This window comes from Humulus lupulus, chromosome 8, assembly GCF_963169125.1.
Source record: "Humulus lupulus chromosome 8, drHumLupu1.1, whole genome shotgun sequence".
Taxonomy (NCBI): Eukaryota; Viridiplantae; Streptophyta; class Magnoliopsida; order Rosales; family Cannabaceae; genus Humulus; species Humulus lupulus.
In genome coordinates this window covers 167,308,207-167,326,147 of record NC_084800.1, presented here as the reverse complement: position 1 = coordinate 167,326,147, position 17,941 = coordinate 167,308,207, and the positions used below count along the sequence as shown (strand labels likewise).

At 31.7% G+C, this 17,941-nt stretch overlaps 1 protein-coding gene across 1 annotated transcript; it reads right to left on the bottom strand.

Moving 5' to 3' along the window:
• Positions 1 to 11,742: 11,742 nt before the first annotated feature.
• On the bottom strand, positions 11,743 to 14,911 carry LOC133798638 (uncharacterized). Its single transcript, XM_062237052.1, has 5 exons — positions 14,609 to 14,911; positions 14,360 to 14,494; positions 14,226 to 14,263; positions 14,053 to 14,119; positions 11,743 to 12,157 (listed from the first exon to the last, which is right to left on the bottom strand). Exons 1-5 carry the CDS (start codon positions 14,894 to 14,896, stop codon positions 11,780 to 11,782), a joined length of 906 nt encoding a protein of 301 aa, XP_062093036.1. The 5' UTR covers positions 14,897 to 14,911; the 3' UTR covers positions 11,743 to 11,779.
• Positions 14,912 to 17,941: the final 3,030 nt, after the last annotated feature.

The window sequence follows — 17,941 nt, the reverse complement described above, 5'->3', positions numbered from 1 at the left end:
TAGTCTAATCAATAGGTAAGGAGGGATAATGGGCCGCATGGCCCAAATCAGGCGTGGGATGTCTGAACACGCACGTTTATACTGTGTGTCCGAGAATTCGGGAATAGAATAAACACGTGATGTTTGATATATGCACGTTTATATTGCGTGGTTGACTTTACAATGGCTCGGATGTCAGATCTCTGCTGCATCATGAGCTTAGCGTAGCGCCAGCTCGTGACACTCATACTTCAGCTACACGATGCCTCAGTGTAGCAGTGAACTCCCTGATCAGCTCGGGATGTAGAAAAGGAGGCCCGCAACACACAGCTCCGGGTGGACGATCTACACGTGTCAGATCGATCGCCAATATGTGCGGATATTTAGGGCGTACACAAACCAAGTAAAAATAATAAAAAAAAATCCCTAACTTTTTCCACTTTCTTCCTGTTTCTTTCTCTTCATCTTTCTCTTCTTCCTTTCACTTTCTCATCTGCAATGGAGGTAGAGCTTTGAAAGGCAGGTCGGAGAAGATGTTGGACAGAGGGTTCTTCTTCCTTCTTCTTCTTCTCTTCGATTTGGGTCAGATGTTGTATTTTTTGAAACAAGGGCATGGATGAGGCTTTGGGGAAGACGTGCTCGCTGGCAACTGGGCAAGGACGGGGACGAGCTTGCGGATGAAGTGTTGGGCGGAATGGTTGATGCAAGGCTGGAGCTGCAATAATGCGTGAATGGAGGATGAACAGGTTTGGGCATGGAGAGGGTGTGGTTGAACGAGATTGAACCGGGTTTGAGTATTTTATATATATAAATATATATATATATATCTTTGGGTTTGGGTATATTTTATATATATATATAGTTCTGACTTTGGGTTTGGGTATTTAGGAGATTGAAAACCGATATGTTATTTTGAAATCATTTTTGTATAGGTTCTATGTTGTTGTAAATGGATTCTTCTTTTCACTTGTTGTCTGATTGTAAGCGTGTAGTGAATTTTTTTCAATGAGGATGTTTGATTTTTTTCAATGATCCATTATTGAGGATTGCAAAATTGATCCTTGTTTTACTTACCCACAAATTAGCTATTGTTTGTTATAAAACTCTATTAATGGTATTTGGTTGAGAGATACCTCCTGCTTTGAAGCTTGTTTGGTTTGTTTGAATAAAGTTTCTCTTTCTTTCTCCAGAACTTGAAGAACACGAAGAACTGATCAACAATATTTCTTTTTTTTTTAATTTTTTATGGAAAATATTAATGTTATTTTGAGTCTGGGTTTGTGAGAGTTTGTGTGAATTTAAAGAAGATTATTTGCCTATTAAAAAATTGAGATAATTTTAGAATATGATTTTGGAAATTTGTGTTATATTGTTTGATTTTGGAAATCTATGCATCGACATATATATATTATATAAAACGAATTTGTAATAAATTTTAGTAATGTTTAAATAAAAAAAAGACAAAAAAGTATATAAATTTTATAATTTTCAAAATAATTTTTTTAAATTAATTTTTTAATTGAATTATAATCGTGGTACTGAGGTGGCAATGCCATATTAGTGCTTAAACTACCAAATAAGCTTTATGTTAGCCATGTCTTCCAGAAATTAACGGAAATCCCACAATTCAGTAACATGCATAGTTTGGAAGAAATTTTTAACAATGTAAATAATTCAGGGGGCACGATTTGTAAAGTGTAATAGTTCGGGAAAAAGTCATATTTATTCTTTGTTCTAAAAATATCTTTATAATTTTATATTTACTATATATTTTAAATATTTTTATTTTTAGTAATTTTATATTAACAAATCATACTAATATAGAGTTTTTTTTTTCCGAAATGTTTAATATATAGTTTACTATACACTATAACTTTTTTTTTTTTCATATAATAGTTTTTTCAAATTATAATTTATCAAACTCATATTAATTTCATGCTTTAAGAAAAAAAGTTAAAAGGGAAATAATTAAAAACATAGAAAGTGAGAATTTTGCATAACTTAGGTGTTGTTCGGTAACACTTAAAAAAATAGTTTTTTATTTAATTAATTAAAAATTTAATAATTAAACATAAAATGTATTTGGTAACTCTATTTTTATTGATTATTTTTTAAAATTTTAATTAAAATTTTGAAAATAGAATTTTTTCACTTTTAAAATTTTTTTAAACAGATTTTAATTTTTCCTTTCTTTTTTTTCTTCTCTTCTTCAAATCAACACATCATATTGTTAAACAAAAAATAAAAATAAAAATTATCAAACGCGTTTATTATTTTTTGTTTTTAAAAACAAAAAACAAAAATAGTTACCAAACATATTTTTATTTTTTAAAAATAAAGAAACAAAAATAAAATAATATTTCAATTTTTGTGTTTAAAAAATTCAAAAACAAAATTTTTACCAAACGGACCCTTAAGTTTTACATATTTGTGATTATATCATAACTAGATTATTATACTATGAGCATTATAATTAAAATCTTATAACAAATATATTTAATTTTAACATGTTTAAATATATACAATATTTATATTGAAATCTTTTTAGTATATGTGAATTTATTTTAATAAAATAAAGTAAAATAATGACATTTATTTTCAGCTATTAATATTTAACAACACTTTAATCACATAATTTATCAAATACTCTGATACAGTTTTTTTAACTCACATCATTTTTAAATCTAAAATGTACTAAATACTCAGTAGTTTTCCCCACAACACAACTAAGATATTTTTCTCCACAATACAGCTGTACCAAACTCGCCTATAGATGTGTAGACCTCAAAAAGTTAGACCAAATAATTAATAAAAAAGATTAAAAACTTGAGCACAAAGTTATGGTAATTAAAAAAAAGATTAAACACTTTCCAAACCTTTTTTTTATAATGGAACATCAATTAAACACTTGAGCACAAAGTTTGGTAATTAAAACCCATGTTTTTAATAACTTTTGATGTCGGCTGTAAATAAAGTACCGATGTTTAAGACCGTAACATTAGCTTTCTATACACAACCAATGTTAATGTTAAGGCTTTATATACTTTATAAATAAGTTGCAATGGAATTCTATAATAATCCTCGTGTGTGGTCAAAAGAATATGACCGCAAGAGTCTGATTGGTTAACAATCCAACTATAGTTTTAAGTTTTTAAATTACATACAACTATAAATTTTTAAATTTATTTTTAAAATATAGAATTTTATAAAAATTACAAAAATATGGATAATAATTTGTAACAGTTTTATTAGTGTTTGTTACAATTTTCTATTTAAACAGTAAATATTATTAACAAAATTGTAACATATAGTTACAAACTTATAAACTTTAGTAACAAATTTATAAACTTTTGTTATAAAAATTTAGCACTATTACAAATTTATAAATTTTGTTTAAAAAAAACTTCCTATTTATGATTATTCCCCTCGTAATTTTATACTATTTTCCAAATTCTGTAATTTTAGCATTTTTTTTAATATCTTAAATATTTTTGTAAACTTCTCTATAATATAAATCAGCCAACATAATATTTGATTTACTGGCTATTTTGAAAATCCAATCCAAAATAATTTTTTGAAAATGAAATAGCATTTACACTTAAAACTAGGAAATGATTTTTATCCTTTTTTAAGACAAACAAATGGGACCACTTTTATTTTAGATATAAAATGACAAACCAATCAGAATTTTGAAAAATCAAAATATTATTTTTAAAATAAGTCAATCCAAATCAAATTAACAATTTAAATATATTGTTTTTGAATCATCCAACCATTAAGACATAACTACTTCCAACTATTTTGTTGCTTTTCAAATAAATAATTATTAATGTTAGTGTGAGAATTTGGAATTTGAACGCAGTTTGGCTACATTTTTTTAACCAACACTTTAGCTATATCATTAGTAGTATAAAAACTTTTGGGATCTTTTTGATGCACCCCTTTGTGTTTTTTATTCGGAAAGTATTTTCGACGATTTTTTTTTATAATCGTGTATATTGTAGTTATTTAGAGCATTCTGTAAATTTTCATAAAATTTTAAATAATTCATCGTGCCAAAAACAATGTTCAAATAATTTGTTGCACTCATAACTATTTTTTTTTTATGCTCGTGAAAAGCAACACGTTTGAATTTTATTTTCGGCACTGTAAGTTATTCAGAATCTTTTGAAAATTTACAGATGCTCTAAGTAACTACAAAATACATCATCATAAAAAAATCACTCAAAAAAATTTTCCGAGTCAAAAATACTAAAGGATGCACCGGTGTTTTTAGAGGTGCACTGGAGAACCCAAAACTTTTATAGTTGAATTGTTTTCTCTAATATTTCTTGTTTACTATTATGATGATGAAAAAAACTACATTTGAATTTACTATACATGCTCAAAATTTCAAATAGATGTAAGCCTCTTCGTTGCATACTGAGCTTTTATGTCGATTTTTGGTTGCCCTTAACATCAATTTTTGTATAATAACCAACGTAAATGCTCATGCTTAAAATGAGTAATGACCATTCAAAAAAGAATTTTTACATTTTGAGACATTGGTCTTTACAAAAATCAAAATGCACGACTTTCAAAAAAAAAATACCTATTTTCTAGTCTTGTGGAATCAAGCAACTCCTTTCTATTGTTTAATCCCATTAGAGAGATCTCTATTTTAGAGTCAAGACTTACCGATCTCTATATTTGAAACAAACGAAAAATGTAGCTTAGATTTTAGATCTCTCAATAATCATTATCATTCTACACAAAGTTTTATTAGGTGGGACTTGGATATCACTAATCTTTGACTTCTCTTGACTATACGTTTTATGTTAATTTTGAATCTCCCAAAAATTTACCAACGTAAGATGCATCAACCAAAGTAAATTTTTCTCGGTGCCTGCCTTATACGAAACACATACCACTACAAATATCATGTTTCTTGTAGTGATTATCTCTAACAGTGACAAAAAATGAATAGTTGAATAAAATCCATGATTGTTGCATTTAGTTTTTTATGACCTTTTCTCCTCTTTTTAATTGAAAAACCATCTTTTACTAAATAAAAAAAAAGTACAACACGATTCTGAATATCAAAAAGTTTCAGTTAGAAAAAATATTGTACTACTTTATTTTAATTACCCGCCACATAAATTCATATCAAATGAATATAATGTCTAGTTTGCTACATGGTTGTGCATTAATTCTAAGAATTGCTCTATGAACATTCGAAGCTAACTCTAGAGGCATGCAATAATCTAACTTATCTATAACTATTATAAAAAAAGAGTGAGTAGATTTAAATTATTGTCTTGTTAAGTATATATATTTTCCTTTTTTTTTAAAAAAAATATGTATTTCTTTTTATTTTGGTTAAGATTTAAGAAGTGAGTTTTTTTTAAAAAAAAATTAAAAGTGAGTTAGTTAGTTTAATAAATTTCATCAAATTACATTATATTGTAGTGAGAATATATTTTAGCTTTTTATTTTTTTGAAAATGAGAATATATTTTAGTTTGTATTGTAGTAAATAATATTTTTGTATAGAAATATTTTTTTTATTTAAAAAAAGAATGATTTTTTGGCAAAGATTCATATAGTTGTTTTTTTTAATAAATTTAAATGGTGAGTTAATTTACTAAATTTGATCAAATTATATTATCTTGTAGTGGAGTGTATATTTTAGTTATATATCTCTTTTAATAGTTTAATATTATTAATTACATTTGATAAAAAAAATTAACTATTTAATCAATTATTACTATACATACTCTATAATTCATGCTTTATCTCTACATATCGATTCTCACTTTTCTATTTTATGTTTGCTTTATACTTTTAGTATTTATTTAAAGAGATTTATTAGGTTTTTTTTTTTTAAAATGCATTAAATTTTTTTTATTCTTTTTATTTTGTTTAAAGTTTCAAAATTAAAAGTTAAAACCTTCTTGTTGAAGTTATATTAGGATGATTTGATTTTAATAATTATTTTAATTTTTTTTTTCCTTTCTCCTACAATATTGTATTGTTCTAAAATGTAATATTTGCACTTAATTTAATATTTTATATTCCAAATCCAAATTATAAATATTTTTAAAAGTTTTACCTTTACTTTTAATATTGATAGATATTTATTCAATTTAATTCTTTTCTCAACCTTATTATATGTATGAAAAAATGCAATTCTTTTTAATTAATTCAATTCTTTTTTATTACAATCAAATGATATTTTAATTAATTTAATTAAAATTTTAACTAATTAAAATTATAAAAATTTAGATTTAGATTTTAATAAAAAAAACCTAAACTTTTTACACGTGCCCCACCTAGTAATGTTACAAAAATATCAAATGTGTCTGTCTCATGCATCTATCCACAGCAAAGACAGTGATGTGCAATAGAAATGAATGTTCATAGACAGAGCTCGTTGTAGTGTTTGGTTTTGTTAAAATAAAGTGAAATAAAACAAGTGGAATAGAATTAAAAAACTAATATTCAATGTTTATATTAGTTGTGAAATGTATTAGTTTTATTATACTGTTCATCGCTGTACATGAGTCTCTTAGATAATTGAATTGGCTCGAATTCTTACATAATTGGATTGGATCGGATAGACCTAAAAACATTAAATATGATCTAATAAACACCCCTAAATCTCCATCCCTAAGTCTCCATATGCTGCAGAAAGTAGGGACTTGCTACAAAATTATGTGCAACTTTACTATAATCTAAAACGATATTGGTTCTATATGAACCGAATGCTGTTGTATTCAACCACTTGTCCAACTAACTCAGCTGACATGGCATTGCTTAGTTAGTTAATTACCTGTAACGTATGTAGTTAGCTTTATTTTTCTTTCTATTCGAGTCTATAAATAAGAGTCCTAGCTTCATTATTTGGTACTGAATTTCTAAGTCATCACAGAGAGTTTTGGAGGGTTGTAAAAGAGAGCATTGTGTGTTTGATCAATGCCTCTCAGTGTGAGCTGATTTGTAATTGTGTAAAGCTAGGCTCTTGTGACTCTATTTGTATCATTCCTTGGAGATTTAATAAAGGAATGGTAGCCATTGCCTTTGGATATTTTTCTCCATCAGATTAGCTCTTAAACTTTCATTTTGTTTAATCTGTTTACTGTTTTATTATTTTGATTCTTATTGTCTTGTAGCATATATTGGATTCTGTTCTTGTAATGGTGTAGGAATTTACACAACAAGTGGTATCAAGAGCCAGGTTCTATCTCCAAGAAATCAAGAACCTGTTTCAAGAATTCAAGAAAGCTTCAAGAATGGCTGGTGTGAAATTCGAAGTTGACAAATTCACAAGGCATAATGACTTTGGTCTTTGGAGAATCAAAATGAAAGCACTCTTAGTGCATCAGGGACTTGCGAAGGCCATTGATCCCAATAAAGAAATGAAAGCTGAGGATGACAGAGAGAAATTCAGTGAGACTGAAGTAAAAGCTCATAGTGCAATCTTGCTCAGCCTTAGAGATGAGGTTCTTAGAGAAGTGTCAAATGAAGATACAGCCATTGGTCTATGGGAAAAGTTGGCTGCAATTTACTTGAAGAAATCCTTGGCAAATAAATTGTATTTGAAGAAAAAGCTGTATACACTTCGGATGGATGATGCAAAAGAACTCAGAAAGCACCTTGATGATTTCAACAAGATCATCTTGGAATTGAACAACATTGGTGTCAAGCTTGAGGAAGAAGATCAAGGTATAATCTTACTCAGTTCATTGCCAAGATCTTATGAACACTTTGTTGATACAATATTGTATGGAAAGGATACTCTCACAATGGCAGAAGTAAAGCTGTCTTAAACTCAAAAGAAATTCAGAAAAGATCAGAAGAAAGATCTGATGCAGGAGGTGAAGGGCTGTTAATTGCTCGAGGCAGGACTAACCACAGAGATCAAAAGCATGTAAAAGGTAACAATGGCTATAAGAGGCACAACAGCCAGAAACCAAAGTCAAAATTCAGATCAGGAAAGTTTTGCAATTACTGTAAAAAGGAAGGGCATTACAAGACTGAGTGCTACTTCTTGAAGAACAAGCAAAACAGAGATAAAAGTCAAGAAAGAGGATAAACTAGTGTAGTTTCTGATGGATATGACTCTGCAGATGTTTTGGTTGTATCGAGTGAAAGTTCAGGTAATGAATGGATTCTTGACTCTGGCTGCTCTTTCCATATGTGTCCTAACAAAATGTTGTTTCAAGACTTCAAAGAATTTTTAGGTGGTTCTGTGTTACTTGGAAACAACAAGGCATGTCAAGTGAGAGGAATTGGTTCTGTCACAATAAAGATGCATGATGGTGTGATCAGAACAATACAAAATGTTAGATATGTTCCTAATCTGAGAAGGAACTTGCTATCTGTTGGGACTTTAGCTCAGAATGGTTGTGTAATAAAGATTGAAAGTAACACTATGAAGGTTATGAAGGGTTCATTACTGGTTATGAAAGGAGAATTTAAAGGTGGAATCTACTTTCTAGCTGGAAAATCAATAACAGGTACTGCTTCAGTCGTTCAAAAGGATGTTGACATGACTCAACTTTGGCACAAAAGGCTTGGGCATGTAAGTGAGAGAGGTATAATAGAACTGACAAAACAAGGTCTGCTCAGTGGAAAATTAAGTGGGAAACTAGACTTCTGTGAGGAATGTATTATTGGAAAGAGTTGTAGGGTGAAGTTTGGCAAAGGAATACATACTGCAACTGAACCTCTAGCCTACTTACATTCAGACCTATGGGGGCCTGCAAAAGTATCCTCTCTAGGTGGAGCAAATTACTTTATGAGTATTGTAGATGATTACTCAAGAAAGGTGTGGATATTACTGTTAAAAACAAAGGATCAAGCTCCAGAAACTTTCATTAATTGGAAGAAGTTGACAGAAAATCAAATTGGCAAAAAGGTTAAAAAACTCAGGACAGACAATGGCCTTGAGTATTGCTCCAATGAATTCACCAAGTACTGTCAACAAGAGGGCATTGCTAGGCACAAGACAGTAAGGAAAACACCTCAGCAAAATAGATTAGCTGAGAAGATTAGCTGAGAGAATGAACAGGACACTCATTGAAAGAGTAAGATGCATGCTTAAAGGAGCTGGTTTAGAAAAGAAATTTTGGGGACAAGCTGTCACTACAGCAGGCTATCTAATCAATAGATGTCCCTCAGTAGCCTTAGACTTTAAAACTCCTCAAGAAATTTGGACAGGAAGGAAGCAGTCCTATGAACACTTGAAAGTGCTTGGATGTACGGCTTATGCTCATATTAAACAAGACAAGTTAGAGCCAAGAGCAATCAAATGCATGTTTATCGGGTATCCTATTGGTGTTAAAGGCTACAAGCTATGGTGCCTAAAACCTGGATTTAAAAGATGCATAGCGAGCAAGGATGTTGTTTTCAGAGAAGAAGAAATGCCAATGAAGACACCTATTACAGTTCAACCTGTCAATGCAAACCAGACTGCTCGAATTCAGGTGGAAGATGCTAATAATGCACAAAGGGATCAAACTGGTGCAACACCTAAGGATAGTTCTCAAACAGGTGCAATTGAATCTGTAGAAGTCATAGATGAGACCAGCAATCTTGATAGTTATCAACTGGCCAGAGACAGGGAAAGGAGAGACATCAGGGCACCAGAAAGACTTGGATATGCTGATTTCATAGCATATGCCTTGTCTGTTGCAGAAGAAGATATTGACACAGATCCCTTGACATATGAAGAGGCTATGAGCAGTAGCAAATGCAAACAGTGCAAGAAGGCAATGCAGGAAGAAATGTCTTCCCTACAAAAAAAACAACACTTGGGTATTAGTTGAAAAACCAGAGAAGAAAAAACTGGTTGGATGCAAGTGGATATTCAAGCTGAAAGAGGGAATTCCTGGAGTCGAGAAAGAAAGGTTTAAAGCCAGACTTGTGGCCAAGGGATTTACACAAAAAGAACGAATAGATTACACAGAAATATTCTCTCCAGTTGTGAAACAAACATCAATTCGAATCATAATGGCAAAGGCTGCTAGAGATAAGCTTGAGGTGGAACAAATGGATGTAAAAACTGCATTTTTACATGACTAATTGAAGGAAGAAATTTTTATGCATCAACCTGAAGGTTTTGAAAATGGTAATCCAAATCAAGTTTGTCATCTCAAGAAGTCTCTTTATGGTCTTAAACAGGCCCCTAGACAATGGAACATCAGATTTGACCAATTCATTACTAATATTGGATTTGTCAAAAGTAACTTTGACCCTTGTGTCTACTTAAACAACAACATATATCTGCTTTTATATGTTGATGATATCCTAATTGTAGGCAAATGCAAAAGAGACATTCACAATATGAAGTTGCAGCTAAGTAATGAGTTTGAAATGAAGGACCTTGGCAAAGCCAAGAAGATCCTTGGAATTGAGATTGAAAGACCTGAACCAGGAATCATTATGCTGCATCAAAAGAAATATTTGGAGAAGGTATTAGAGAGGTCTAAGATGGATAAAGCCAAAACTGTTTTAACACCTCTAGCCCCTCATTTCAAATTATCTCAGAATCAATGCCCACAAAGTGAGAAAGAAAGAAGAAACATGGAAAAGGTTCCATACACCAACATTGTGGGCAGCCTCATGTATTCCATGATTTGTACTCGACCGGATTTAGCTCATGCTCTCAATGTAGTCAGTAGATACATGGTCAATCCTGGAGAAGAACATTGGAAGGCTTTAAGATGGATTCTGAGGTATATTCGAGGAACAACTCAGCTTGGATTAATTTTTGGAAAGAAAACAGAAGAGGGAGATGTTATTGGATTTGTAGATAGTGATTATGCTGCAAATCTTGATACTAGGAAGTCACTTTCTAGTTTAGTATTCTGTGTATGTGGAGGTGCTGTCAGCTGGAAATCTAATTTGCAAAAGGTAGTTGCTCTCTCAACTACAGAAGCTGAATATATAGCTGCAGCAGAAGCTTTTAAAGAAGCACTTTGGCTCAAAGGTATAACTCATGAACTTGGTTTTGACTCAAGTAAGATATCTATCTACTGTGATAATCAAAGTGCTTTGCACTTGATTAAAAATCCTATGCTACATGAAAGATCAAAACATATAGATATCAAGTACCATTTTATAAGAGACATTGTTGCCAAAGGGCAAGTTCAAGCTAAGAAGGTCAACACTGAAAATAATGCAGCTGATATGCTGACCAAGAGTGTGACCTTCCAAAAGTTTAAACACTGTCTAAATCTCCTAAACATTGATAATTGTTGTTGATCTTCAAATCTTTTGAAGCTCAATTCTGTATGCCTGCTGCTGCTGTCCAAGTAGTCGAATCAAGGTGGATTTGTTGTGATGATTCAACCACTTGTCCAACTCAGCTGACATGTCATTGTTTAGTTAGTTAATTACCTGTAATGTATGTAGTTAGCTTTATTTTTCTTTCTATTCGAGTCTATAAATAAGAGTCCTAGCTTCATTATTTGGTACTGAATTTCTAAGTCATTACAGAAAGTTTTGGAGGGTTGTAAAAGAGAGCATTGTGTGTTTGATCAATGCCTCTCAGTGTGAGCTGATTTGTAATTGTGTAAAGCTAGGCTCTTGTAACTCTATTTGTATCATTCCTTGGAGATTTAATGAAGGAATCGTTAGCCATTGCCTTTGGCTATTTTTCTCCAGCAGATTAGCTCTTAAACTTTCATTTTGTTTAATCTGTTTATTATTTTGATTCTTATTGTCTTGTAGCATATATTGGATTCTGTTCTTGTATTGGTGTAGGAATTTACACAACATCTATAGAATGAAAATGATATATAAAAGAGTATTTGGCATCATATAAGGGTGTCTACAGCCAGGCTTACCAAGAAGCCAAGTAAAGCACCAGCTATGACCTCAATCTCGGTATGACCAATTGATTCTTTTAGTGGATAATAGCTAGAAGTTCTTTCTAATCCTTCCCCAGTTTCATCTGCCAAGCCAGAAGGATTCTGCATCTGAGGCTTGCTCTCCGACTTTGGTACTAAAAGGGCGTTTCTAGATTTTGATGTTGAAGAACTTAATTCATTGGACAAGTAGTTCAAGGGCAACGATGTTCCTGGTTGAGAATCAAAGCCATCTATGTCCCCAGCATTAGTAGAGTTTTCTCGTGACTTGGCCGTTAGGATTTCGTTCAGTGTCCTTGCATGAATCCCTACTTCTCTTCTAACACCCTGTAAGAATATGGATCTGCTTCTTAGTTTCAGTTCAGGTAACAACATCCAAACAATGAAACAATAGTACTAAATTCAAACATGAATAGAAAATCTATCAAATAATCATTGGCCAAGCTCGAAGTGTATAATTAAGGATGACATTGCACTAAGTTACTCCAGTTCAATGTTTGATGTGTAAACATGAATATGCTACTAAAAATCATAAGTAATAAACTACTCCTTAGTAGAGAAGACATGAAAACTCATCCATCACCATTAAAAGTAGAACAAATCCCCATATTGCCGTATCACCTAACCACTTCACAGTGCACTTGGTAGAACAAATGCCCATATTGCCGTATAACCTAACACTTCAGTGCATTTGGCTGAGTACTCCAGGCTTTATACTTTAACAATTCATGAGATGATGCCACTTGAGGCTAGTTGAAGTGGTTAGGTGCGTGAGAGCGTGGGAGAGGGAGGGGATCAAATCCGCATTGTATCAAAAAAAGATAAATAATACTATGCATGAGATGAGATGAATAGGATGTAAGAGTCTGAAACATTTTAGTATAAGTTAAAACAACTCCAACTTAACAAGACTTCCAAAGATAAAAGCGTAACTACTTCAACTAAACTAGAATTCCAACCAAAATGAAACTTGACCAACTCACAGAAGGAGGGTGTGTGCATGCATTTAATGTACGATATCAGAGTAACTAACAAACAAGTTTCTAATTTTGGAATCCTTTCCACTATTGAACCCCATAATCTGATTTTTTTTATTTAAATTAAAAATAATAGAGTTCCATAACATAATAAAGAGAAAGGAAAAACAAAAAATTGCTCCAAAGTAGAGTAATTAGATAAACAAGCAGTAAATTTTGATATGACATGATTTGCCCATATAAAAATTAGATAATTTATCTAATTTTTTTCCAACAAATGACTCTTAAGTTTATTGCCGTGTGCAATCAAGTCCATGAGTTTGTGTATTTCAACCATGTTCTTGAATCTTAAATCAAAGACAATCAAGTCCAATCTGTTAATAATTGTATAGAAAAAGTTTTGCAAAATGATTAGTTTTTAATGAAAATTTTGAATTTTTCTACAGTATGATTTCTCAGAAATTTTGGGATGTATGGTATATATATAATTACCAACTTTGCTCTTCAAAATCTAAGCATTTGGTTCAAAATTAACAGTAAATACTTAATCGCAACTATTTTTAAAACTCAAGGGTTTAACTGAAGAAAACAAATTCTCAAGAACAAGGTTGCTAAATAATGAAAAATTTAAGGGGTTTAACTCCTTAGGTATTTTTTTATGAGTCAATTTAATTTTATTCAAAGATTTACAACTAATCCTGCATTACACCAGTGTAAACAGTGCACAGACAAACCTCTCTCTAACAAATAACCTTAAGGCAAGGCATCAATACACCCTAGCAAGGTCATGAACGAGCGTTGTTACAGACACCTTGTTCTTCAATATGAAGTCCTCTGAAAACTGACCACAACTAATTTGTGTATGGGTCCTTTTGTATGCAAATTATCAATTTAAGAATTTCCAGAGGATACTCAAACGGTCAGACAGGCGATTTCTCCCACAAGTTCTGAGATTCAATTCCTTCCTAGGGACACATATAGCATAATTTCCTAGTCTCCCAATATTATAGGGTTAAGTTGGAGTCTACCTTAAAAAAATTATCAATCTATGATAAGAAGGAACACAAATTGAGAAGGAAAGAATAATATACAACCATTAAATTCTGCGACAGGATAAAACAATTCGCAAAATACCATCAAAATCAAAGTGGTTTACTCTTCTACTATTGAACATGCATCACAATACAAAATCATGCGATGCTAGCTTGTGCTAGTAAAATGAGTAGGATTTTAGGATGTTTATACCTGGGCATCATACATAATAAGGCCAGCATAAACAACCGTTGCACCAAATAGTGAATCCGAGAAACCCCTGCAGATAAATAAACATTGTATTTATTTTAAATTTCAGCATCTAACTTATCAGCAGAAACAAACTAAGAAATATATGCCTATGGAAAGACAGTAGCACTGCATACCTTTCAACACCAAGGCATGTTGCAGCAGCAACAACTGCCTATCCATCAAAAGATGCAATAAACATTAAAAATCCCACTTCAAAAATCAAACAATATCTACGTGAGAAAAAAAAAAAAGAAAAAAAAAGCCTTACAGAGGAATGAGTAGAAGGAAAGCCCCCAGCCTGAATAGTAGACTTGATATCAAATTCTTTCCCATACAGAATCACAGAGGTGAAAGGCTTAGAGAGTTGCCCAATTGCCGCAGAAACACCAGCTGCTATCAAAACCTTTAGAGGAAAAAAAAACTTGACTTCAGTACAGATACAAAACACAAATCATACCAAACAAGTTGTAACGTAAGAACTAAAAGAAAATAAGGAATACCCAGCATAATTCTTGACCTTATTATGGAAAAGCTGAGGGATTTCGTCCAAGAAGTGAGCTCTGAGAGTTGTGGGTCTCGACTTGGGGAAGAAGAAGAATGGTTTGGATAAAACAACATTGTGAGGGTTTCTTGGATTGGCGAAAGGCCAACGAGCGTGAGACTGAAAAGACGAAGAAGCAGAAGCAGTGGAAGTTGTCCAACAATGCAACAGCATGATTTTGCCAATGCCTGTGGCTCTGGACCAAACTGGATCGAGCCAAATGTTACTACTGGTGTAGAAAACAGAAAGAAGTGGCCGACCCATATGAGTAGAACGACATCGTTTTAAGGCCTCTCGTTTGGGAGAAAAAAATGTTATCAAGATGCCAAATTACGGACACATTTGCTCAAAACGACCATATTGGCCCGGTTGGCTAAGCTATAAGCTCTCTTTTTTTAACTTCTACAATTAAAAAAAAAGTCATTTGAGGTGTTTGGTTAAAAAATAAAAAATCTTTTTAATTTGGAAGTCCTTTCATTTTAGTTTCTCGGACTTGTTTCTCGGATTTCTATGAAGTTATTTTCTAAATTAAAATAATTACTATAATTTTTAATTTATTGATAAAAAATCTTTTTTATTATTATTATCCAAACACTTTAAAAATAATTTTTTATTAAAAGAAATATATTTATGTAATAATTATCCAAATAAAAAAATAAGTCACATATGTTACTTATCTTATTCTTTTAGTTATAAGCAAAAGAAAAAACTTAGCAAAATAGAGCCGATAAATTGTTACAAAGTCGGCTACCCCCAACCCATCCAAGAAGTACTCCATATTGCCGAAAGTATATATCATTTAATTTTAAATTTAAGCGGTGAAAATACAAATATATTAAGGAGTGATGAATAATAATATAAACATATTGTTATGTGAAAGTAAATTTCAATTTCATAAAATAATAATAATATAAACATAGTGGAAATATATTATAGAGAATGAATATGAGACAAAGAATAAAGAGCATTTTTCTATCTTATTAAGTGTAAAATTACAAGATTATGGATTATCTATAAAGTGTAGAGAATACAAAATCATGAGTTACATAGGTTACTAAGAACTAATAGAAGTTATGGTAATAATGAAGAAGACTAATATGTAGGGATAGAAACGGGGATGGTAATTGGCGGGGGTACTCCTCTCGCCCCTATCCCCGTTAACTATTTTAATCCCCATATGCGTATTCCTCGTTAGGGGTTGGACGGAGAATCCCCGTTGGGACGAAGAATCTCCACACGTACCCATTTATTTAAAAATAAAATAAACAAAGGTAGATTACCTAAAATTAGTATATATTACACTATTTTAATCACCCAAAGTATTAAATATGTCCAAAATAAAATTATAAATCTTTAAAAAGTTACAAATATGCTACAAAATCACATAAAGAACAAGTAAAATAAATAAAAATATTATAAAATAAATAAAAAAATTACACGAGGCTCGGTTGGGGCGGGGATTGCTATCCTTGTCCCTACCCTATTTAACATTCGGTGTTAGAAAATGGCCCCCGTCCTCGCCCCATTCCCCGTTTAAGCCGGGAATCCCTACCCCATTAGGGGCAGGCACCCGCAGGGGTCCGTCCTTGTGGGGAAAATTTCCATCCCTACTAATATGTAAATATTAATTAAGAGGTAGCTAGACATCCACATGATGTCTTCTATACAAAATATGTCACATTAAAACTTTACTAGCATAAAAACCTTGTAGAAAAATATTCATTGTCAAGGAAATGATTACAACAATCCTGTAATATACACTTATAGTTTCCTTATTAAAAACTTTGTCAGGAAAACTTAATTGGACAAAACTTGAACTAAGTAAAAAAGAGTGCAACATGTATTTATATCTCCCTCATGCAAAAATACACAATAATTTTGGTGATCAAATATCTCATATGATTTTCTTTTTTATTCACTATAAATCACAACTTGTAAATATCATGATATAAATAAACTATCCATGAACACATTTATTATAACTCTTCTAGAGTGTATGTGTGGAATGAAACAACAATATATATATGTAGAAAATATAATAATAGACAATGTACAGAAAAATAAAGATCACACACAAATTTACATAGAAACCTCGAAGGGAAAAAAACCACACGCACAGGAGAGAAATTCACTATATCAGATAATGATACAAGAGTGTTTCAACAATACAACTCAGAGAGTATTCATCTGAGTCAGAAAGTATACATAAAAGGGAAACCCTAAAATAATAAAGTTTCTTGGGATCGGCCTTTAGAATTTGGGTCACTAACATAACAAATTCCACCTTAACACAAATTCTAATACTCAGAATAAGAATTTATTTCAACACACACAAAATCCTCCTCTTCCACAAAGCCCCAAAAGGTTAACTCAACAAACACCAACCAAGTTCAAATAGTGCTCAAAGTTGGCTACAGGTAAAGAGTTGGTCATCATATCAGTAGGATTATTATAGGTGTTGATCTTGCTCACAACTAAATCTCCACGATTAATGATATCACACACAAAATGAAAGCACACATCAATATGCTTTGTCCTCTCATGAAACATCTAATCTTTTGTAAGATAAATAACACTTTGACTATCACAAAAGTCTATGGACATCTTCGAGTCATCATTGAGCTCATTGAAAAAACCTTTCAACCAAACTGCTTCCTTACAAGCTTATGTAATTGCCATATACTCTACTTTAGTAGAGGACAAAGCTACTGTAGGCTGAAGAGTAGCTTTCAAACTAATAGCACAACCACCAACAGTGAAAACATAGCCAGTAAGAGATCTTCTTTTATCAAGGACTCCAGCATAATCAAAATCAACATATCCCAAAACTCCATCTCCAGTACTTCCAAAATGAAAACAAACATCAATAGACCCATGCAAGTATCTCATAATCCATTGTACCACTTTCTAGGTGATTGTTTCAAGCCATAAAGTGAATTTTTCAAAAAACATACATAGTTCTCTTTTCCTGAAATAGTAAAGCCCTCTGGTTGCTGCATATAAATATCTTCTTCAATATTTCCATGCAGAAAAGTAGTCTTTACATCCATCTGCTCAAGCTCAAAGTCATGCAGTGTCACTATACCAAGTAAGACGTGAATTGAACTATGCTTGACAACAGGAGAATAAACATCGTTGTAAACAATACCTGGAATCTGATTGTATCCTTTAGCAACTAGCCTTGTCTTATACCTGGGCTCTTCAACTCCCGGTGTGCCTTCTTTTCTTTTTGTTGGTTTTTGATCACGTGATTGACAATGCAGCGAAAGCATGTGATAATATTTCAATGCAATAATAACAATCATTAAA